This window comes from Ictidomys tridecemlineatus, chromosome 9 (genome assembly GCF_052094955.1).
Source record: "Ictidomys tridecemlineatus isolate mIctTri1 chromosome 9, mIctTri1.hap1, whole genome shotgun sequence".
In the NCBI taxonomy this organism is placed as follows: Eukaryota; Metazoa; Chordata; class Mammalia; order Rodentia; family Sciuridae; genus Ictidomys; species Ictidomys tridecemlineatus.
The window spans coordinates 145,739,246-145,763,023 of record NC_135485.1 but is presented as its reverse complement, the minus strand read 5'-3'; the positions used below and the strand labels follow the sequence as shown (position 1 = coordinate 145,763,023).

The 23,778-nt window shown below is 40.1% G+C and overlaps 1 protein-coding gene across 5 annotated transcripts in view; it reads left to right on the top strand.

Moving 5' to 3' along the window:
* Positions 1-23,778, top strand: part of Afg2a (AAA ATPase AFG2A) — a 253,129-nt gene that overhangs the window by 169,442 nt on the left and 59,909 nt on the right. Inside the window, exon 15 of one of the 5 annotated variants that reach the window (XM_078022147.1) lies at positions 23,138-23,196. The exons of the other annotated variants lie outside the window; for them this stretch is intronic. Within the exon in view, the coding sequence (XP_077878273.1) occupies positions 23,138-23,158 (21 nt within the window). The 3' untranslated portion in view covers positions 23,159-23,196. The remainder of the gene's footprint in view (positions 1-23,137; positions 23,197-23,778) is intronic. 5 annotated transcript variants of the gene reach the window in all.

Here is a 23,778-nt window from a genome sequence, read left to right as displayed (position 1 = left end):
TTCTCCCCAAGGTGCTAGGCGGTTCCTGCCAAGCAGCATGCCCTTGTTCTGGATGAGGCTCATGATGCTATTTGTTCTCCTTGCTTCCCAGATCTCCTTTTGCCTTTATCAGTGTTGCCTGTGAGTGTTTGTTAAAGGACAGGAAGGGTGGTAGAGGTGACCCTCGGTCTGCACAGCTGTTTCCCTCTGTTGGATTTGCCTGCCAGGAAGTCTCAGGAGATTAGAAAGTGAGAAAATAGTCATGATGTGTCTTCCCACTGGCTCCTGCCTGGAGCTCTGGGTTCTCACATTGCTTTTGTCCCTTGTCCCTCCACCCTACCTCCCTAACAGCTTCAGCTTTCTTAGGGCTGCCTTCTCCCACTCTCTCCTCAGATTCCTAAGCACTAATAGCTTCCTGCAGCTGCTAGTCTTCGGGCCTCTCACCACCCTCACCTTTTGACTCACCTGGAAATATTTTCCAAATGGATTTTTCTTCAGAATCCCTGCCAAGACCCTGAATGATTTGTTTTCTTCCTTCTTTCTTTCCCCCATCTTTCTTTTTTTGTTGTTGTTGTTGTTGTTTTTAAATATTTATTTTTTTGTTGTGGTTGGACACAATACCTTTATTTTATTTATTTATTTTTATGTGGTGCTGAGGATCGAACCCCCAGGCCTTGCACATACTAGGTAAGCACTATACCACTGAGCCACAAACCCAGCCCTCCTTCCCCCTATCTTTTCGAAAAGTAAAAATTATGTATGTTTGTAATGTTTTGGTGTATTTGTACACCATGGAATGGCTAAATCAAGCTCTTTAACACATATATTACCTCACTTACCTTTTGAGAGGAAGCACTTACAGTAATGATCTTAACAGTTTTCAAATACATAATATATAGTTAGCCATAGTCACTGTGGTATGCAGGAGATCAGTGAACACAGTTTTTCCTTGCTGAAATACTGTTTCCTTGGGCAACATCTCCCTCACCTTTATACCCTCTAGCTTTTGGATAGCCACTAATTTACTTTTTCTGAGTTCACCTCTTCTAGATGTCACATGTAAATGAGATCATATACTGTTTTTGTTTTTGCCTTGCTTTCTTCATTTAACACAGTACCTTTTCATGTTGTCCCAAAGACAAGATTTTCTTGTTATTTTTTAAAGGCTGTGTAGGTTTTTCATTTTATAAGTATCACGTTTTATTTATTCCACTTATTGTTAGATACTTAGGTTGGTTCCATAGTTTGGCTATTGTGAATAATGGTGCAGTAAACATGGAATACAGATCTTTTCAACACACTGATTTCATTTCCTTTGGCTCTTTACCCAGAGTGGGATTGCTGGATCCTATGGTAGTCCAATTTTTTTTTTTTTTTGAGGACCCTCTATACTATTTTCCATAGTAGTTGTCCTAATTTACATTCCCATCGAACAGTGAATCAAATTTTCCAATATTCCAACTTAGTTTTCTTATTGTTAAATACAAATTTGGCCTGTCAAATTATGGCAGACATTGTGTGATTAATATCACTACACTAGAAGCCAAGAAATGTAGAACAGAGATTAAATCTGCAGTTAAGTAGAGGCAGATTCAGAGAGCTTCTCCTGTTGGCATAAATGCCTTTGGTTCTCAGACTCAATGTTTGTCCAACAAATTTGAAATGTTGTATACAGTATTCAGAATTGTACTCAAATTGTTTTACCAGCAAATGAGCTTAATTTTTATAGTTTATTATCATCTTCATTTCCATGTCTTCAGCATACTAGTGATTTTTAACATTTGTCACTAATGCTAAGGACCATCTTTCCACAAAGTACATATATATTTAAAAGTCTGTTTGCATTTTCAGTCTGTTCACCAAACCCTTGACAATCATCCAGGAACCCCAGGGTAAGAATATCTATCTGTTTTAAAATCCTGTGGCGTGTTTGGTCAGGGAAGAAGTATGTTCTGTGCCAAGTGTTAGTGTTATTAGCAAGGTAGGAAAATCCACAGAAAGTGTTTTTTAGGACAGTTGTAGGAAAATACAGTGTCTGAGAACACAGAGATCCTCCCTGCCTTGGATACACACCACCTGGTGCGACAGATTAGGAAGGCGTTTTATGGAGATGTCACACTACACATGCTGGGAAAGCACCCTATTACATGTGAAATGGCTGTAGGTAAGAGTAAATGATGGGGAGATATTTTACACTTTATATAGTGTTTGCAGTTGGGGACAGATGTCTGTAAATGTTTAGCCACGTGATAGTTGTGGTTTTTTTTCCAGCAAAACTCATAGTATATATATTTTTATTTTATAATTTTGCTTCTAGAGTCTTAATGAACAATAGAATAGGGATTAATCTTGCAAATCCTAACACCTTGCTTCACTGAAAGCCCTTTGCCCACCTGGTCCCCAGGCCCAGTAGAGTCGTTTGTGTTGTTAGGTTAGGTAGTACCATTAACATATTGTGGTCCCAGACTGACATGTTTGTGACCAGCAGATTATAAATAAATCTGCTGTGTTTTTAAGGTTGGAAGTACCTATCTAATCACAGAGGATGTCTGGAAGAATATGGTTTCTGCACAGAGAAATTAATGCATTGAAGGATGGGATTTTTTTTCACATACTTGCTTCTGTAGTGTTTGTTGGTTGCTGTTGTTTTATCTTGAGTGTCTGTGACATAATAGCATAGTAAGAACACGTGAGTTCACAAGCACACATGGCTGTGCTGTGTGGATTATTCTTGCCTGGTCTCTGGGTCTATCTCTTGGTACCTTAGCTGTATTTCCCGGTGACTTGTTATTAAGTTTATTTCATCATCACCTTCCCACAACCCAGACCCTCTGATCATACATGAAGCCTACCTATTCACCCTCCACACCATACTACCCATCTGATTCTTGTCTTAACTGATCCATTTGTTCCATTATTATTGTTTTGTACCTTTGAGGATTTATTGTTTACAAAGAACTGAAACTTTCTTAGTTTATTCATTTTTAGATACCCTCAGAAGATAATAGACAAAATAAACAGCTTATGAGCATACCAAAATTCCATCAAAAGGAGTTTCACACTTATATAACTGGGGAGTGTTGGCTTCCAACCTTTGCTGGCAAATGATCAAAGTTGATTATTGGTTGATATTTTTTAGCATAAATTGTGAGTCATCAGGAAGGCGCCAGAACCATAGATGAAAGTTTTAGTCCCAAACTAAAGTGTGTGTGTGTGTGTGTGTGTGTGTGTGTGTGTGTGTTTACAAGAGATCCTCTGCCTTATAGAAGACAACAGAGTTACTTCCACCTGAAAGCCGTTGCAGAGAAACACCCCGGTGCTGAGTACAATGGCTCATGTGATTCCAGTAAGGCAGGAGGCCTGTAGGGCAGGCAGGAGGATTGCAAGTTCCAGGTCTGCCTCAGCAGCTTGATGAGACTCTGCCTCAAAATGTTAGAAAAATGGTGGTGGTGAGGAGGATGGGGACCTGGGAATGGAGCTCGGGGGTAAAGTGCCCCAAGTTCAAACCCCACTTATTCCCCACCCCACCCCCGCCAAAAAAAAGAAAGATGCCATGGTTAAAGGTAGGCCTGTACCTGGCTGCCTGCTTCAAGTCCACACCACTTCACTTTCAGTGTGCTTGACTTTGGTCAAACCACTTAAGCCTCTTTGAACCTTCATTTTATCATGTGTAAATTCAGGATGTTTAAAATACCTCATTGGTTGGTTATGTGATTAAATGAAATTGTACATATAAAATGCTTAGCATGGTGCCTTTAAATGTTGCTTTGAGCTACTAGATAACAGCATAATCATATTATAAAGGTCAAGAGGTGCTCTTCCAGCCCCAAGTTTGCATAATTTGATACTGTACTGCCAGCAGCCTTGAACTCACTGACCCACCATGTTAGGAGTTTCCATGGATACTTATCCCGTGAACAACAAATTCTTTCCTGGGTTTCACTTTCCTTTTCTAGAACTTCTTGCATGCATACTCAAGCAAATACAAGCATATCTCCTTTGTACCCTAACAGGAAGAAAAGTCTTACTTGATTTCAGGCTTATTTGGATTAAAATCAGTTGTTTAGTCCCATATATACATGGGATTTGTAATGCTTCATGGAAATGATGAAGGAAGTTTCATTCTCTTGCTTTTTATAAGAGCTGGCCAGGAGGCAGCTGTAGTTGTAGCCAGAGTATCTCTGCGGTGGAGGCTTCTGCTCCATTGATGAGGCTTGGTGCTATTGTATCTACTGACAGCCAACCTTCCAGGTGGGGAATGAGACTCCTTTGCAAGTCTACATAATAACACAGTAGTTTTTATATGTAGATTATTGTGCAGAAATACATTCTACATAATTGACATGAACTTTCTCTTAAAAATAGCCTTCCTAGCAGATAAAAATCATCAGTGTTCCAGCTTAACCCAGTTCCATCCAATTTTAGTTTGGGAGAATAATTCAGACATGCAGCCATGATAGGTATATCTTTTGAGAAACACACTGTTAGGTAATTTCATTGCCATGACACCATGGAGGGTTCCTATGCAAACCTAAATGGTGTAGGCCAGTCACTTTGTGCAGGGAAGAGATGCAGGAAAAATGAGAGGGATGAGTGCAGCGGGCGTAAGGTTCTATGGTAACCCTTTGTTTCTGAGTCAGAAGAGTACAGTCTACAAGTATAGTATACTAAGTACATACACTAGTAGTAGGCACTTATTTTTATTATGAAGCATTATATGCTGTGTAAAATCACATGTGCAGTACTTTTACATAACTCCCAGCACAGTAGTTTCATTTATATCCCCTCTAACACATGAATGATGTGTTAATATGTTATGAGGACTTAAGCATTGAGTGACAGGAGTTTTTCAGCTCCATTCTAATCTTATGGAATACATTCTGTCATTGACCAAAGCATTGTTGTGCATCTTATAACTGTATCAATTATTTCAGCAACTTACAGAAACTACATAGAATAAGTGAATCGTTTTAACTTCTGATGGAGTTTAGTAGTAATTTGTATGAACAGCCTACATATAATGAATTCTTTTAATAATTGGAATTATTAATAATCCCACTGGGTTTACTCCTACTTATTATCTCAGGTATTTAACTACCTTGGGTATTTAATGCCAGATCAGTGATTGAAGTGATCAAATATATTTATTAGTAATATCTATAGAAGTCACCAGAGAATAAAGATGCAGATTAGGCACTTAGGGGAAAGCATCGACATTGGTAAAACATATATTCATCAAAATGTGCACAATTACTTTATTATTAGTGGAACATTTAGTAAGTAAACAGAAAGAGATTACAGGAATGGCAGATCTCAGAACATACAGAGAAAATCTAGCAATAGAGCAAGGTCTGGCAATACTTTGTTTTGGCTAAATGTTAACTGTTTATCTTTTAAGATATATTTTAAGGATTTAAAATAACTTGTAGATGTAGGAATGTAGATCAAACATTGTTTTATTTTAGTTAACTTTTGTAACTAATATTGATAAATAATACTCATTCTCTCGTGTTTACTTTGAATGTTGAATATATGTAATGATGTCATATGTTAAATCCCGTCAGGAGCTGAACCAATTAAACAAGGTTGAAAAACGTTTGCCTACTTTTCTGTGAAATACTTTTTTTTTGTACCGGGGATTGAACTCAGGGGCACATAACCTCTGAGTCACATCTCCAGCCCTATTTTATATTTTATTTAGAGTGTTGCTGAGTCTCACTGTGTTGCTGAGTCTACCTTTGAACTCACAATCCTCTTGCCTCAGCCTCCCAAGGCACTGGGATTACAGGTGTGCCACACCCAGCATCTTTGAAGTACTTTTATGCCTTAATCAGGCCCTCAGTTACAAATGTTAATGATCTGATGTGGCATAATATGGGTCAGTATTTTTATTTTTTAAGATTAGAAATTGTTGGATGAATTGTGGATACTTTAAAGATTTCTAAACTTTGTAGAATATAAAGTCTGATGCAAATGCTTGTGTAAGAGCCAGGCACGGTGGCTCTTACGTAATGAGACATTTTGGGATCCAGGATTTTATATGTCAAGACAGCACAAGAGTATATGGTGAGTATATAGGCTTGTGAGATTTGACCTACAACCGATTTTTCCTGGATATTTCTAAAAGATATTCCATATTGTTTTCTCCAACATCAGAATCAGCATATAATACTTTTAAAATATATGTAGATAAGGTGAGATAAATGAGCACAGTCTTTCTATAAGGTAGTTAAAGCTATCAACCAATAAAAAAAAATACTATCTTCAAGTAGTCACGTTTCATCCTACTAATACTGCTTCTAGAAATTCATTCTAGGACATAGGACAAGTCGCCTGAGATTAAATCTATAAAGTAATAATGGTACTTATGTTAAAGAAGGGATAAGCAGAATAAACAACTATTAAAATGGTGATACATATAGCTATTGCTAACAGTACAAGGAAACCATACATCATATTAACTGGGAGATTAAAGTAGATTACAGAATAGTCATTGATTCAACTTTTATATAAAACTTCTTATGTTACAAAAGTCCGGAAACCGTTTCCCAAAATGTTAATGGTGCCATCATTTTTGTGACTTCTACTTTATAATAAATGTTAATCTACATTATGTCAATATTGTTTATAATATAAATCAGTTTTATAGTCAGAGAAAGGAATAAAGTCAGTTTTATTTTATAAAAAAGCCAAATGTGCACAGCCTTGCTGCTGACCTTGTGTGGGGATTGCTTGAAATCCTGAAGTGTAAAAGGCGGTCCTGATCAACTGAGCTGTCCTTGACTCCCTGGAAGCTGGAGCAAGTGCCTTCTTGGAGAGTGGGCATGGGGGTCAGGTTTCTCATCCGTAACTTCCTTAGCAACAGCAGTGCTGTGGGAACCATGGAAAAGTTAGAGGGAAACCCACATGTTGACAGCGGCTACAGGAAGCAGCATGATGATCCTTGGGACTCTTGGCCAAGTCCACAGTTAATGTGGCTATTTTAAGACCATATTTAGTTTTATTCAACCTTTAGAACTCAGTCATATTTTAAGCATGGTCTTTCTGAGTTTCAGAATAGAGGGAAGGTCTTTCCATCTCCTTCTCCCCAGTTTTATTTTTGGATATGTACAGAGAAGGAGTTGTCCTTGTTGAAAGTGAGGACCAGCTCACAGAGCGGAGTGGCGCTGAGGCTGCGGAAGACGCAGTGAGCGCAAGGGCACACCTCGCACCGCACCAGGACCTGGACCTGCAGACATTGAGTGCTTTTTCTGGCTGTTCTCAGATACAGTCACATTTTATAAGGAGAACTGTGTAATGAACTTTGAGGAGTTTAAAATAAATGAGCTGTGGTATCCTGGTGTGCGGCATAGGACTCCAGCTTTCACCCATTGTTTTCTCTTCTTCCATTCACATTTCAGTTAATGTTAACCAGAAACCCCATTTCTGAATTGTTCACTGAGGTGGAAATGGCGTAATGTTCGCAGCTGTAGAGGCAGAGGTCCTCAACAGTTCCCCGAGGTTCAGGATCAGACTGCTGCCTTGAAACCCTGGGCCAGGAAGCCTACACGGTGTGCAAGTACTTGAGGAAATTTATTTGAAGAATTTTCTTCTCTAAAAGCAGGAGAGGAGGGCTGGGGTTGTGGCTCAGCGATAGAGCACTTGCCTAGCACGTGCAAGGCCCTGAGTTCAATCCTCAGCACTACATATAAATAAGTGGAATAAAGATATTATGTTCAACTACAACTGAAAAATATTAAAAACAAAAACAAAAAAAACAACGCAGGACCAGGACCTCCTGATGTATAGGGGTTTTTTGTTTCTGTGACCCCAGTGATTGAACCCAGGGGTATTCTACCTCTGAACTATATCCCCACCCCTTTTCATTTTTATTTTGAGACAGGGTCTCACTAAGTTTCCAAGATTGGCCCCAAACTTGTGATCTCCTGCCTCAGCCTCAGCCTCACAGGTAACTGCAATTACAGGCGCATTTCACTATGCGTGACTCCCATTAACTTTCTTTTAGAAATTATTTGTTCATGTATGTATTTGTGTGTATGTATTTATTTATTGAGGTGCTGGGGATTGAACCCAGGTCTCCACTCAGGCTGGGCAACACTCTATCTCTGAGCTGTAACCCCTAGTTCTTTTTTTGAGACATGGTCTTCTGAATTGCCCAGGCTAGTTTGATCCTCCAGCCTTAGTCTATCAGGTAGTTTGGGATTATAAGCATGTGCCACTGTTCCAGGCTGGGAATTTGCATTTAAGATTTCCTTTATGATTTCTTCCTCTGGAGAATGTTAGCTATCTTTAGCATTTTGGTCATCAGGTACAATAGTGAATCTTCTAGAAAATATGAAGCTGAAGAGTGAAGAAATCCATTTGCTCTTTGTACTGACTTTTGAGCGGACATAATCAAAGTGGTACCAGTGCCAGGAATCTGCAGAGCTGAAGCAAGACATACCTCTGTATCAAGAAAGGCCTGGGTACTTTGATTTGTCTTCGATAAATCTAGTGCCAGACTCAAATAGTTGGTTGGTTAATGGATTTTGCTTTTTAATGCAGACGATTGTTTTGCTTAAAAATATTTTATCATTCACACAGCATGTAGGTATTTACACATGTACTCATGTGCACATATTCTGGTCCTGCCTTCTGTTTTTCCACCTTTAAGAGCTTGGAAATAGGAATTTTTTTTTTAACTATAGCAGTTTACAAAGTTTTAGCATTGAAGGATAATGTCACCTTGAATTGAGTAGAAATCAGAAGGAGCAATAAGTGATATTGGGCTCTTTCTGTATTTTAGTGTCTTTGTAGTAGAGAAGAGGAAATGGTTACCTGTGGCAGAGTCGCTCTGAAGCATGTCCATATCTGTGACAGACAAATTAACCACCGTTCCGCATCTTAGCACTTAATGTGCCCAGTCAATGCAAAATGTAGAACAATTAATTTTATGTAGTTTCTTTTCATATTTAGTCCTATAGATAATATCTGTACCCATAATTTAAGTATATATAAATGTAAGCATAGAAAAATAAGCATTTGAGTTATTTCTGTTATTTTGAGTTCAAGGAATTTTTAATCTATTTCTGGCAATTAAAATATAATTTTACTTATGTGTTTTGTGTAAATATGTATGTGTGTGTATGAAGTATTTCTAAATGTAATACTTCTAGAAAGGAAACTAACAAGGAAAACACTAGCCTTGTTTCTTAAAATGAATACAATTAGCCTCATTTCTTAAAAGGAATACAATGAATTACAGTTAATGTAATTAATACACATTTGTTCATATGTCTGAACTGTAAAAACCAACAACTTGAAAATCTTGATTTTTACACTGTCTTCTATAATAAAAATTTATTACCACATTTCACAGAAACAATACAGTTCTGTTACATGTTTCCCTTAACAAGTGACATTTTGTCTACATAATTTATGGGATTTCTTTTCTTTAACAATGAACATAGCTTCTTGTTCCCATCCATGAGCGGAATACTTCTTCAGCTGATAATGGTTTAGTAATTTTTTAATTTGCAAATTTTAAAAAGTACTTATTTCTTTGTTGAGGTTGGACACAATACCTTTATTTTACTCATTTATTTTTATGTGGTGCCGAGGCTTGAAGCCAAGGCCTTGCACGTAGGTGAGTGCTCTACCACTGAGCCATAACCTCAGCCTCTAATTTGAAAATTTTTAACAAAATCCATCATCTTGCCCTTTCTGATATACATAGCTTTGTGTTCCAAATGTGGCTCTGGAAGAGATTGAAGTCTCTTCAAGGTGAGCTCTGGGTACTGATCTCTGGGCAGCATGAAGTGATTGTGCTTATCAGTGACAAGTAGAAGTCTGCTTTCTCAGGTAAAGAATGCCTTCAGGAGGGTAACTCACTAAAAACACATGCCTAGAACTGCCTCTCCAATTTGGCAGCCCTCAGCTTCATGTGGCCATTGAGCACTTGAAATGTGGTTTATACAAATGGAGATATGTTTCAAGTGTAAAAGGGTATATCACATTTTAGACTTTGTATAAAAAAAGAATGCAATATATTTTTGTTTTTCAAGTATTTACACTTTTTTAAGGATAAAAAACATTTTGGGTATATTGGATTAAATAAAATATAAAGATTAGTTTTACCTTTTAAAAACCTTTAAAATTATAGCTTTTAAAGCTTCAAAATTATATCTGTGATTTCCAGTCACTTTCTTTTGGCCAGTTCTGATCTAGGGCTCTTATTGTGGGTTTAAATGGGTGGTGATGGTTTCGATGCTGCATGCATAATTCGACTGGAGATCTTGTGTTTTAGAACTAAAGGGCTCTGGGTGGAAAAGGATTCTAGCCTTTACATTCCCCACTCCACCCCCACCCATCATTGTGCCTGCTTTTTGTAAGAAATACACTTTGTCCTGGGCTAACAGGATAGCAGGATTTTCCTTTAATCCTGTAGCTCTAGTAAAATGAGTTAAAACATTATGTTAGGAATGGCTCTTTCTAACACACAGCACTTTCTTATATGTCTGTTATTTTAAGTTTAAAAATTCTCTTTTAAATCTTTAGAGTAGATTTAGCACACGTTTCTCTTCATGCTGAAAAGTGTCATTTTCAGGCATCAAAAGCTCTTTAGCACTAATATTCTGGCATGTAGTTGCTGTGTGTTTTATGGTGTTTAGTTATTGGTACAACCACCATGCATGGTTTTAATCTTTGAGAGACTATTATTTTTATAGTTTGTCAGGAGACATTCCCCCAGATCACAAATGAATGTTGTTGCTGTGACTAAGGTTGGCCATCTGCACTGAGCTAATCTCTTTTTAGAGCCCAAAGAGTTAGGAGGTGTTGAAACTACTCCTTGCAGCCTTCTTATGTATGCTCACAAATGATCTGTTGTTGCATCTCAGTGGCAGATTGTTGAGGAGAAGGATTTGTGAACAAGAATAATTTTCAGTAAGTCTCCCCAGTTATTCCTTTGCCATAGAACCATGGGGAGAAGAGCGATTGGGAACATAACAGGTGGGTCTGTGAGCCAAGGAACTCTGAGCTGGGAGAGACTCTGTTTCAAGATAAGGTTGCAGAGGGCCACAGTGTTGTTACTGTTTCTGCTGTACTCCTTCAGATGATCCTTCTGAAGCTGCTGAAAACTCCAGCTGAGCCTGAGCTCCAGTCCAGCACACAGGATGACTTGGATGACTTGTTGCCTAGAGGACTAGAGGCGCTGTCCTGTTAGCATAGGTCTGACAGAAATTTCCCATCTTGGTCTAATAGTCAGGAAAAGGCTTAAACTGTTTTGTGAAACTGCAGTCCTTAATCTGAGCATCTGAGCCAACATTCACCAACAAACTAAATCTAATCACAAGCAATGTGAAAAGACAGCCCACGAAGTCTGCTGGGATGGATGCTAGAGAGCTAAGGGCAGTCCCCTCGTGTTGGGTGACCACAATATTTCCTTTAATCTTTTACTCTCAAAGCTTTTTTCAAGTTCTTGAAATTACTTAAAATAATAATGGAATTACTTAAAATAATGAACTGTCTCTCACTTAAAAAGTATTCCAAGACTTCACTGAAGCTCTTGGAACCTTTATAAACTTGTAGCAATATCTTACTTATTTCTAGTGTTTACTCCACACTCTCTTAGGCAACTATTTCCTGTGTCCTCTCTCCTCACTCCTAGAGTACCAGATTTCCCCTACTGTCTTGTAGTACTTTGATAGAGCCCAGGGCTTTACAACGCTGAGCTATACCACCAGCCCCCTTCCATCCTCATTCAACAAGAAAGCTAAAGAGTCAGAAGAGAACTTCTGTAAGCCCTGTCTTACCCCATTTCTGCACCTGTACCTACGTGTTTTATCATTATCTCCTGCTATGAAGATTTAATCTCATCTAAGGCCATGTCCTCACACTTCGTGCTAAACATTTCCATTCTTGGGTAACTTAACTGCATTGCCCTACCAGGTCTTTCCACTCTTGGCTGCATCACCGATTTTCCTCTCTTTAGAGTCATTCAGATCAGCATTCACAAAAAGGCAAGAGTTCTCCCACCTTCTGAATTTTAGTACCCCTCTGTTATTGCTCTGTGACCCCCAAGTTGCTAATTCTAATGATCAGCTCTAAGTTCTTAATGGCATTCAACTTAGCAGTAGTAGAACACAGGTCATCAACCTTGAAACCGTTTTAATTTGGCTCCAGGACATATTTCAGTGTTCTCTTCTCTGTTTCCTTTGCTGGTTTCTCATTATCTCTGCCTGACCTTTTAGCATCGACTACTTAAGACTAGTCTTTAGCCTCTTTTCTATTGATACTCATTACCTTGATCTCATTCAATATTGTGTGTGTATCTGTCCATCTGTCCACCCAGGATGGACCTCTCTCCCAAACTTCAGACTCATAATAACCACTGGCTTCTTGACATCTCCATTTTCACATCTTATTGATATCTCAAACATAGTGTGACCAAAGGAGCTCCCAGTCTCCCCTTCCTGCTCCCTCAACCTCAAACAGTTCTCCTGCAGTATTCCACATCAGTAAAGATAGTTCTCTTCCTTTTCTGGTTGCTCAGACCCAAACCTTCAAGTTATTCCTCTTTGTCTCAAACTGTACAGTCATCACTACCTCCATTATACCACCCTGTCCAAGCCATAATTACCTCTTGCCTGAAACACTGCTTTCAACTCAGTCTTGGCTTCCCCATTTGCACCCTTACTGCTCGCACTCTGTGTGCAAGAGTGAAGTTATGTTAGATCGTGTCACAGATCTAGACTGCAGCGATTGGCCACCTCATTCAGAATACGTCTGTTGATCTCTGTGATGCCTCACAGTGCTGCAGAGAGCTCTTCCTCAATCAGCACTTGGACACCCTCTCTTAGCACTCTGCTCTTCACTCACTTCCTGTTGCTCTTCAGACACCTCAGGCCCGTTCCCACCACAGGTTCTTTGTGCTGTGGTGCCTTCGTTCCTCTGTTCAGATTGCTTCCCCGATCCCAATACGGTGCCTCCTGCAGCTCTTACTCAGGATTACTCTCAAAGCCTTATCCAACTCTATTTAAATTTGGACTCTCCTTACCCCATGCCCAATTTTTATTTTTTCTACTGGGAGCTTAATCATTTAACATACCCGAACTTATTTTCTGTCTCCCTACTAAAATTCAAGGACATATAATAGTTTATCTGGCACATAATGGATATTTGGAAAATGTTGAGTAAATTCTGAAAATAGTTCATATTAGAGTCCTCTTAAGTCTGTCAAGTGCTAGGTGGTTCACACACAGGCTTAGACTCCACACAGAAGATAAGACTTTTTGTTTTTTATGTGAAAAGAAGAACTACCAAGAGACTGTACATTGAATAACTTCATACAGAGCCAAGGAGTGCTTCAGGGCCCAGCAACCCAGAATACTGAAATATCATTGATGGGCATTTTAGGTGATTTTGGTAGGGCCATACCTTAGGAACAGGGCTAAATGTACCTAAAGTAAAGCTTTGAGGGGAATCACGTGGACCCACAGCTAAACTCTGTCGCCTTCTTCTTCTTCCTCTTCCTCTTCTTTCTCCTCCTCTTCCTCCTCCTCCTCCTCCTCCTCCTCCTCCTCCTCTTCCTCCTCCCTCCCTCCCTCCTTCCTCCCTCCCTCCTCCTCCTTCCTCCTCCTTCTTCACCAGGGCTTGAACACAGGGGTGCCTAGCCACTGAACCACATCACCAGTCTTTTTTATTTTATATTTTAGTTAGAGACAGGTCCTTGCTAAGTTGCTGAGGCTGGCTTTGAACTTTCCAACCTCCTGCCTTAGCCTCTTGAACTCTAGAATGATAGGCATGCTCCACCATGCCCAGCTAACTCAGCATCCTTTAAAAGAAGATGACAAAATACAAACACTGAACAATGTAGTGTTCATGGTGACTCATTCTAAAAACAATTAAAATATTAGATGTGAAGAAATAGGGAAATGTGACCACAAATTAGGATTAAAAAAAAGTCAATAGAAAAAAACATAATTAATAGAAATGTTTAATTAGACGTTAAAACAGCTATTATGAATGTGTTAGGACTCAAAGGAGAACATCATTAATGGGAGAGATGAAAGCTGTGAAATAAATCAAATGGAAATTCTAAAGCTGGAATATATAATATTTGAAGTAAAAAATTACTAGTTGGATTTATCAGGTTAAACATTGAGTAGCAATATAACTGTCCAAAAAGGAAGCAGAGCTCAGTGACCTGTGATGACATCATGTGATTGGAATACTTAAAAAGAAATGAGAAAGACTGGACCAGATAATTTTTGATAAAATAATGGTCACAGGGTCTGCAAATATGAAAAATGTGCATCTCAACAAAATCTAAGCTGGATATACATAAAGAGAATTGCACAAAGTGCATCATGACAAAGGGTTCAAAACTAATAATAAAGGGGAAAATCTTTTTAAAATTTATGTCATTGTAAGAAGAACACACAGGTTCTATCCTCTTAACAACCTTTTAAGTGTAATACACTGTATTGTTGACTTTGGGTACAGCAGGTCTCTATGACTGATCTTGCACAAGTGAACTTTTTATTAGTAGCTATCCACATCTCCCTCCCCACAGCTCCTGATAACCACCATTCACTTTTTGATTCTATGAATTTGACTATTAGACATATCTCCAATAAGTGAGGGTCATTCAGTATCTGTGTGACTGGCTTATTTCATGTAGCATAATGTTCTCGGGGTTTGTTCATGTCACTTAGGGCAGAATTTCCATCTAAGACTAAATAAATTGCATTGCAGTATCTCCCGTGTCGGGTGGTTCTGGGGACTGAACCCACGCTGCGTGCTGTGTGTGTGCTGTGCTGCTGAGCCACATCCCCAGCGCCTGCACCACATGCTGCTTTTATCCGCTCACCTTTCAGTGGACATTTAGGCTGCTTTCACATCTTAGCTGCCATGAATAATGCTGCATCAAACGGGGGGATGCTGGTATTTGTGAGGTCCTGATTTTAAATCTTTTGGATAAATGCCCAAAAGGGAGATTCTTAGGTGATATGATAATTGTACTTTTCATTCTTTGAGGTGCCTTGGTGTTGCTTTCCTTGCTTCTGTGCCATTTTGGATCACCACCAGCATATAAGGATTCAATTTCTCTACATCCTCACCAACACTAGTTTTTTTGCTGACAGCCATCCTGATAGGTGTGAGGTGGTATCTCACCGTGGTTTTGATTTACATTTCCCTTCTGAATAGTGACATTGAACATTTTTTCACATACCTGGTAGCTGTTTGCTTGTCGTCTTTGGAGAAACGTGTATTCAAGTCCTTCGCCTAGTTTGAGGGCTTATTATGTATTTTTGTTTACTGAGTTCTATGGGTCCCTTATCCATTTTGGAGATTTACCCCTTATCAGAAAAATGATTTGCCTAGTGTTTTCGTCATTCCAGGTGTTACCTTTTCACTCTCTGGATGGTTTTCTTTGCTGCACAGAGAATTCCTAGTTCATATGTTCCCACTCACTTACTTCTGCTTTTGTTGCATGTGCTTTTGGGTTTTTACCCATGAAACTATTACCAAGACCAGTGTCATAAAGCCTTTCTTCTGGATTTTCTGAAAGGAATTGTACAGTTCTATGTCTTACATTTAAATCTTTGAATTGACTTTTGTGTATGGTGTAAGATGGGTCTAATTTCATTCTTTTGCATTGGAATATACAGTTTTCCCAGCACTACTTATTAAACATAAAGAGAAAAAAAAATTAAAGCAGCTGGAAAAAATGAAACAAGGTACAGATTGAGCAAAGCAATCATTCTACTTATTCAGAATGATTCTGATTATTCACAGAAACCACACAAAGCAGAACACATTGTCTTATTTTAAGTGCTGAGTGAAAGAGTGCACAAAGCCAGGTTCTGAATAATGACCTCTTCCATGTATTTAATACATATTATGTGCCAGAAATTATGCTGATTCTTTTAGAATTCATTAACTTACTTAATCCTTCTAACAACTCAGGAGGTTCAAATTATCATATTTTAGAGGTTAAGAAAGTGAGGTTTAGAGAAGCCAAAGGTCATGACTTATGAATGTTACAAACTTAGCTGGTTTCAAATCCTTAATTTTCCATTTGCTATCAAAAAAAGGAAAGAAAAAACAGAAAGGGAAAAAAAGGAAGAAAGTGCTGGCAGTGACGTCAGGCCACGGTTTCTTTGACTAGAATCGTACGTGGAAGAGCCTACAACTTTGACTCAATAGGTGACTTTGTAAGAGATACCTTGTTGTTGGGGGGTGTTTGTTTAGTAAGCAGGTAAGCTATTCCAGTGTGAATCCCAGCCAGAATCAAAAAGGATGCACAAGAATGTTCTCTTATCTGGAGCCTAGCAAAAAAGAGAAACGTCATAATTGTAGGTGCCCCTCCAGGTTGTTCTAAGGATGAAATAAGATAATTTCATTAAAGGAATACGCACATTTCTGGTATATTTATATTAAATAAATTTACACATTTAAGAAAATAATGATAGGTATTCACAGTTCTGTGGTAAGTACCAACTGCTTTGAGATTGTGTAGGATAGTGCTGGGTTTGGGTCCTGCATATCCTCAAGGGTTCCAAGGGCTCCATCCCCCAGGATAGCCCTATTTTGGAGTGTTGGGAACTTTGAGAGGCGGAACCCTGTGGAAGGTGTTTTGGTCACTGGTGGCATGCCCTTGAAGGGAAGCTGTATGAGACCCTGCCGCTTGGCCTCCTTTCCTTCTCCCTGGCCACCGCAAGGTGGACATGCAGCTTCACTCTGCCACGGGCTGCAGCATGCCCAAAGCACCAGGACCAGGCTCCACACTGTGAGCCAGGCTTCTCCTTTCAATCCACCTCTGTGCAGTGTCCAGTGGGCAGTTGATACATGGCCTTGGACCTCATATCTAGATTTGGGGATCATTTAATTGTAGATGCTAAATAAAGTCAAAGAAATGGGTGGAAAAGTGAAAAAGAAAAAAAAGAGAGTCAAGTATAAGCTCTGATACACGTCAGACTTGCATTTAGGTGGAGAAGGAGGAGGCAGCGAGCAAGGGAACCTGCCAGGAGCACCTGGAGGACAGGAAGCGTGACTGGAGTGCCAGAAGCCACGAAAACAGAGGACTGGAGGTCAGCTCATCAAGTCCTGCTGAAAGCTTGGGCAAGACACGGACAGAAAACAGTGCTTTTAGCATTTTGACATCCTTGGGTTCATCATTTTGGTGAAGTGACAGAAAGATTGGAGACTGCTAAGGAAAGATACCAGAGACCGCTAGAGCTTAAGCAGTTCTTTAGCTGAGAGCCAAAAAGAAAGAGGTTTTTAGTGGGCAGAAGGTACCTGATGGAAAAGAACAAATGGAGAACTTGAAGATAGAACGGGAATGGACAATGACAGAGCCAAGTTCCGCTCACATGAGGCAGGATCGAAGCCCTGAAAGAATTGCTGGTCTGATGTGAAATTTAGATCAAATACATGAAAACATACCATCAAAGTTGGGCCCAGTGGCTCACCCCTGTAACCCCAGCTTCTCAGGAGGCTGAGGCAGGAAGATAGCAAGTTGGAGGCCAGGCCTGGGCAACTTTTCAGAAAGGGCTGGAGTGTAGCTCCATGGTAGAGCACCCCAGGTTCCGTCCCCAATACTGCAAAGAAGGGAAAAGGAAAAAAAAAATGCTATCAAATCTAAATGTCAGTTATTAGCATCACACTGACATTGTGAAAACCAGGCAAGCATTTCACTGTTCCCGAAGGAAATCCTGCAGACGGCACCACACTGACCCCACAGCAGCTCTGAGTAATTAGAATCCGAGTCCCTGCACAGTCCCTGCACACACTCGAGTCCCATCACTACAGCATGACTGCCTGTCGTGAGAAGGTTTACCTGCACAGCCTTTTTCATGTTAGTGCTGAAGCAGTGTCGATCCTGTGGCCCTGGGCATGGTTTTAAAACGGCTTTGTTAGATTATGTGGCAGACTTGCTCATGAACTGCAGGCTCTTCTTTTAAGCTTTTTTAATTTGGGGCAGGTGTTCCATTGTCTGTCTTCCTTTCCTTTTTCCTTCCTTCCTTCACAGTCACTCCCATCCCCACCCCCAGAAAAGGTCTGAAATCATACAGCTGTTTCTGTCAGAACCAGACTGTCCTCTGGCATCTCTCTGATCTGATTATGATATTTTTCCTCCTTCCCACTCTCCCATTCTTCCTAACCTATAACAGAAGAGAGAGAACAAATCATCTCTCTTTTCATATTGAAATTTAAGGTGGAAGAAAAGTGGTTATAAAAGCATCTATCAACACAGCATTAACATGCCAAGCTAAGTATTTAGTTTGGAAATCATGCCTTGCCAATGCTTAAAAACAGGAAGCCTCTCTGTTCAGTGATACATAGCTATAAAAACCTTAGTAATATTTTAACTTACCTAGAACTTGGTCTTGGGGTAGCAGTATGGAATCATGGAATATATAGTTTAGTTATACAGACCTGAGAATGTAGAGTCAGAGTTTAGTTCAAATTCCTGCTTTAGTGTTTAATGTCCACCTGACCTGTGGCAGTAACTTGGCCTCTTGAATCTTCAGTTTCTTTTCTGTAACCTGGTGTGTCTCCTTCTGGTGTTATTGTAAGGAATGCATAATTATCACATAAAACTCAGTGTATGTGGTAGCTCAGTCACATTATGATGTTAAATTTTAGAATGCTTATTGTACGCTGTGCCACTCAGTCAGGAATGAAAAATCATTCAAAATCATAAAAATGTTCATTTTACCCCTCTGGGCCACATTCCTCACAGTCACTGTAGGAGTTGGGAAATGGAAGACTTCTTTATAATATTAATGCCTTGTGATTCTGTTACTTTGTTGCTGTTTCGGTACCAGGGATTGAACCCAGGGGTGCTTAAACATGAGCCACATCCCCGGCCCTTTTTATTTTTTATTATGAAACAGAGTCTTGCTAAGTTGTTTGTGATCCTCCTGCCTCAGCCTCCCAAGTTGCTAGAATTACAGGTATGCACCTACTTTGAATTTAGATACAAACTCTTACCTTCATGACTTACAAAATAGGGACCCTAGCTTCTGTCTGCAGTGTGACATGTACTTTGGTGCACTGGTTAAATATGACTGTAGAGCCAGACAGCCAGGATTCCAGTCCTGGCTCCCCTATTTATCAGCTGTGTGACTTTGGGCAAGTTACTCAACCTCTCTCTACCTTGATTTTGATACTTGTGAAGTGGGACTGACAGCAGTGCCCTGCTTTGGGCTGTGGTGGGTTAAATGAGTTATATTGTGACAGAAACCTAAAACCCTGTCAGTCCATGGTGAATTCACATGCAGATTGGCATCATTGTCCCAGAGCAGCCTCTCCATTGCCTCCTAACCACAGCAGGGAGTCCAGGTTTCTCTGGACAGGGCTGTAGTTGTGTGTGTGCTGTGACTGTGCAGTGAGGTGCCTGGAGATGCTGGGTGAATTGTTTCTTTCCGTGCTCCTCTTTGGACTTGGCCATGTAAGAAAGTGCTGCTCTTCTCAGCGCCTAGGCTACAGAGTGCATTCCTACAGGGAAGCCAGAATCGGCAGCACAACGGGGCTCTTCTAACAGGCTTTAAATTGGGGGTTCTAAATATTGTTGTCTCTACAAAATGAGAAAAGTATTATTAATTTTTTTACCTACTCTGCTTACAAAACACTAGAAATTTAAAAAAAATCAGTAAACATCTTTCTTAAATGAATTCATATTAAAGCTGTCAAATAATGTTTGACACATTAGAAAGTAACTCTCAATGGGCTTTTTTCCTCAAAGTTTCCATATAGGTTGGTATAGTGTGCGCCTTAGGATGTACATGCTTAAACACAGGGGCCTCCACCCCTTTTGGAAATATATTCTATTCTTTTGAGGAATCTGAGAGAGACTCCTGTGAAGAGAATGTTAATACAGGATTTTACATACAGAATTTGGCCTGTGATTTCAGGGGTTCATTGATATTCACTTTCCCTAGACCTACCCAAGAATCTTCAAGTAACTGAGGTCCCCTGGACAGCGAAGGGCTGTAGCTGTGTGTGTGCTCCAGCACGTGGACTGCTGTGTAATCCCTGCAATACACAGGCGCTGAGAAGAGCAGCGTTTCTTAAAGATTAGCTTTCTACAAACCCTTTGTTTTCCAGATCGACTTGGGAAAATCATTGTCACAGTTGTTAGTTATGACTTGATTTATTTTTTTTTTGGCAATCATGTTAAAATTATGGTATATGCATTATCCAATTATTATGTGATATCTACTTATTATATGTTCCCTGAATTTTTAGAAGACTGTATAAATTATAATCTAACCCTAATCTTCAAAAGAATTATCATCTTCAGTTTGACCACAGAGAGTTGACAGTGAAGCACTTTTCATAGCAAACTTATAAAGTAAGCAAGAAAAAGAAAGAATCTCATTTTACAGATGAGAAGACTGAGGGCTAAGAGTAATTTTAGTGCTTTGATTCACTGCTGAGGTGCAAGACAGGGAATTCAAGTTTTCCTGAGAGGCCTTTTCACACTGATTTCTACAAGCCATACCTCTCAAAGGCTGAACTGTAGCTGGCAAGCTCACTAAACATGCAGTGTCTGCCCCTTCAGACCTCATAAATCCAAGGGAGGGCTGATGCATGATATCTTAGAGTAAGGATAAGCCAGGTGGTTCCGGTTGCACATCGAGGTATGAGAAATCCTGAGAAATGGCTTCACTTTGACTGCAGCTTACCAACACCTGAAGAAAACAGTTTTCCTGAACCTGTACTGATCAAAGAAACATTCTAGAGAGAGGAGACTGAGGCAGTCTAGTGTTTTTTAAATTCACCAGGTAATGGCAGTGCTCAGTGGAGTAAAGGACCACCACTCTACAGGGCTTGGAAACTTTCTGGAAAGGGCAGGGTGGTGAGTACTGTACCCTCTGTAGTCCACATCCGTTTTCCACTGCAGCTCCTCACTCACACCAGAGGGCAAGAGCAAGCTGGGTAATAGTGGAGTGACTGAGCCTGGCCATGTGCTGGTACAGCTTAAAAATCAGGTGCCTTAGCTACCCAGAAATTCAAAGGGTCCCTTTGGCCTGCGGCTGTCCTTTGCTAGTCCTGCCTAGGAACTCATTTCCCCTGTGCCTCACTGAGCCACTCGGTAGAGTGTGTTGCAAAGTTCATTTGCTCTGGCTGTTGGACATGAGTGTTGAAAACTGCTATATTAAAATTCAATTAGAAAATAACAGGACCAGAATTTTGAATTATGAAGTAGTTAACATTAAAAAGAAAAAACCATGTTACAATGTGTGTTAGTCAGAACAAAGCAGCAGAGACAAGAGGAGGAAAGGCACTGAATGCCCAAACGCAGGCAAGACCCACAGCAACAGAGCTCAGAAGTGAGTGGACAGTGTGAGGTTCTTTTTGTTTTGTTCTTTAAGGTAAATAAATGCAACCCTGTACTCTCAAATGGTGGGATTGATGAGGAATAGCTATCTGTGCCTTAGTATCTTGATCCTTAAAAAAGTCGGAAGGTGGCAGGAATGGAAAAGAAAAGCAGTCGTTCTGGGGGTGACAGCCAGTGACATGCCCTTGTGCAGCGAGTGGCTGGAGACACTCAGAACTGCCAAGTGCAGCAGGCAGGCCTGGCACCAGCGCCATAGCACCCCCTGCACCCAACAGCCTGTGGCTCCTATCCCACTGCTTGTGTCAGTTTGCCCTGCACCTTAACATCCAGCACAGAATGATGTGTATTTGTGATGGAAGGGAGAATAGAATCTTGAGTTGTCCATATCCATTCTGTGTAGTGTATGTAACAAAATTTTTATTTTAAGTTTTTTCAAGTGGTTTGTAGGGAATGAGTTAAAAACCTTAGCTACCCAGAAATTCATATTCTGAGTGACTTGTCTTTGGAAGTAGTTGATATTTCACTCATTTTCTGTTGGTAGGTTCCCTGCTCTAGGTGTTAATCATCTGCAGGTGTATTGCCTTGTGTTTTGATGCACATTTTGAAATTGGGATTTGAATAGGTCCCTTGGATACCTGAGCCCATTGTGAACATTAGAACACATAAACATGTATTATTTTGTAACATGTGCCACACATACGTGAACAGAAGAAATACAGAAAACAGCTATTTCTTTTATATGCAGAAGTGATTTGAAGGAATAACCAAAATTTGCCTGGAGTATGTAGCTTAGGGGTAGGCAGGACTGTCCAGGCAGACCAGCCTGTGTAAAGATGCAGAGGCATGAGGAACATACTGTTTTCAGGGAACTGCAAGGAGTTTAGTATGGGTAGAAGTAAAGGGCATGGAGGGATTCCCTAATGGGAGATGGCGGAGAAGTAAGGAGAGGACTGATACTACCCCACCACTTCCCCACTATCCCTATTCAGAACCTGTAGATTTATTTTTTAAAATAATAAAATATGCAAATATGTAAGGAAATTCTCCCCTTCTCTTTTGCCCTATAGAAACCCCTTCTTAAAAAGATACTTGAAAGATTAATTTTGATTGTTTTCAGTTTTCTTCTGTAGCTTTTCAGATACCAGATTCACTGTTTATAAGAGGAAGAATTAGGATTAGTTGTAGATAAACACTGTTTTGCTTTGTAAACAGGCCCTTTAAATAGAAGTGGGTGGGAATATATAATGCTGTAAAGGGAGCTCAAGCTGTGTGTGTGTGTGTGTGTGTGTGTGTGTGTACACCAAGTTGTCTTTGTTCCACTCTCCTTTGTGCTGTCAAGTGCTGCCATTTAGCAGGGCACATTCTTCCTGAACACCTGCTGTCAAATGCATCAAGTCTTTTCTTGCACAGTGCTACGGGTTTTTACAAAACCAAGCAAGCCCAACATTAGACAGATAGCCTACAGAGTGATTGATTTATTTGTTTTAATACAAATACATGTTCAGATGCTGGCATACAGAAATTCTTTTTAAAAGAATTTATTTTTCCAAGTACAAAGAACATTGTAACCCTAGCTCCTAATCCTGTGCCTGACCCTTAGTAGATACTCTACAAATGTGCGTGGAATCGAGCTGTTCTGAAATCTCAACCCAAGACTGCTGACTCCCTCCATTGTGGGTAGAACTGATTATCTTAATAGCTACAATGTGAGCTGAAAGGGTGTTTAAAAAGCATTGCCAGCAGTTAAAAAGTGAAGTCATGGCATATTGTGAAATTAAGATTTTAATTTGCTTTCTTTGCAAGTAATTATAAATCCATTTACAGGAAATCCTGTTTTACTTTTGACTTCCTTTGTACCGAGGAAAGGCCTGCCAGAAGAGAAGGTATGCTAGTAGGTGGCCGTGGCTGGGTAGTTGGGTTCTGGGGCCACTCTTGGGTTGCCCTGTGGCTCTCCTGCCTGCTGTTGGTGCTCACGTCCTGGCTGGGGGCCTGAGCTGGGTGACTTTCCCCCGGATGCTGGCCTTCAAGCTTTGCTTCCTTCACCCTGTTGCCAGAACTGTTTGCTCTCCTGAACAGAACACTGAGCTTGTCTCTTTCCTGATTTAAAGCCTCCCCAGATTTCCTGTGTCCATGAGGTAAAAACCAATCCCTGTGACATTACCCACTACACATGACATAATCATACCTGTGGGGGTCTTTTATCTACCTTCCTGTCTCCGTGTTTGTGAGGTTGCCCAGTGTTTCCCTGACTTTTTCCTGACACATGCAGTAATGTCAAGATGAAACTGCTGTCTGACTGCCTGAAGTCTCTGGCTTCTCTGAGCCGCTTGTTCTGTTCCCCACCTTTACCCCCCAGCTGAATCATGAGAAAAAACTCAAATCTACTCTCAGTGTAGGTCTGCCTTATACTGTGACTGCAATATAACCTTTCAGTCTCCCAGGAAAATTCTTTGCTTTCAATCAGT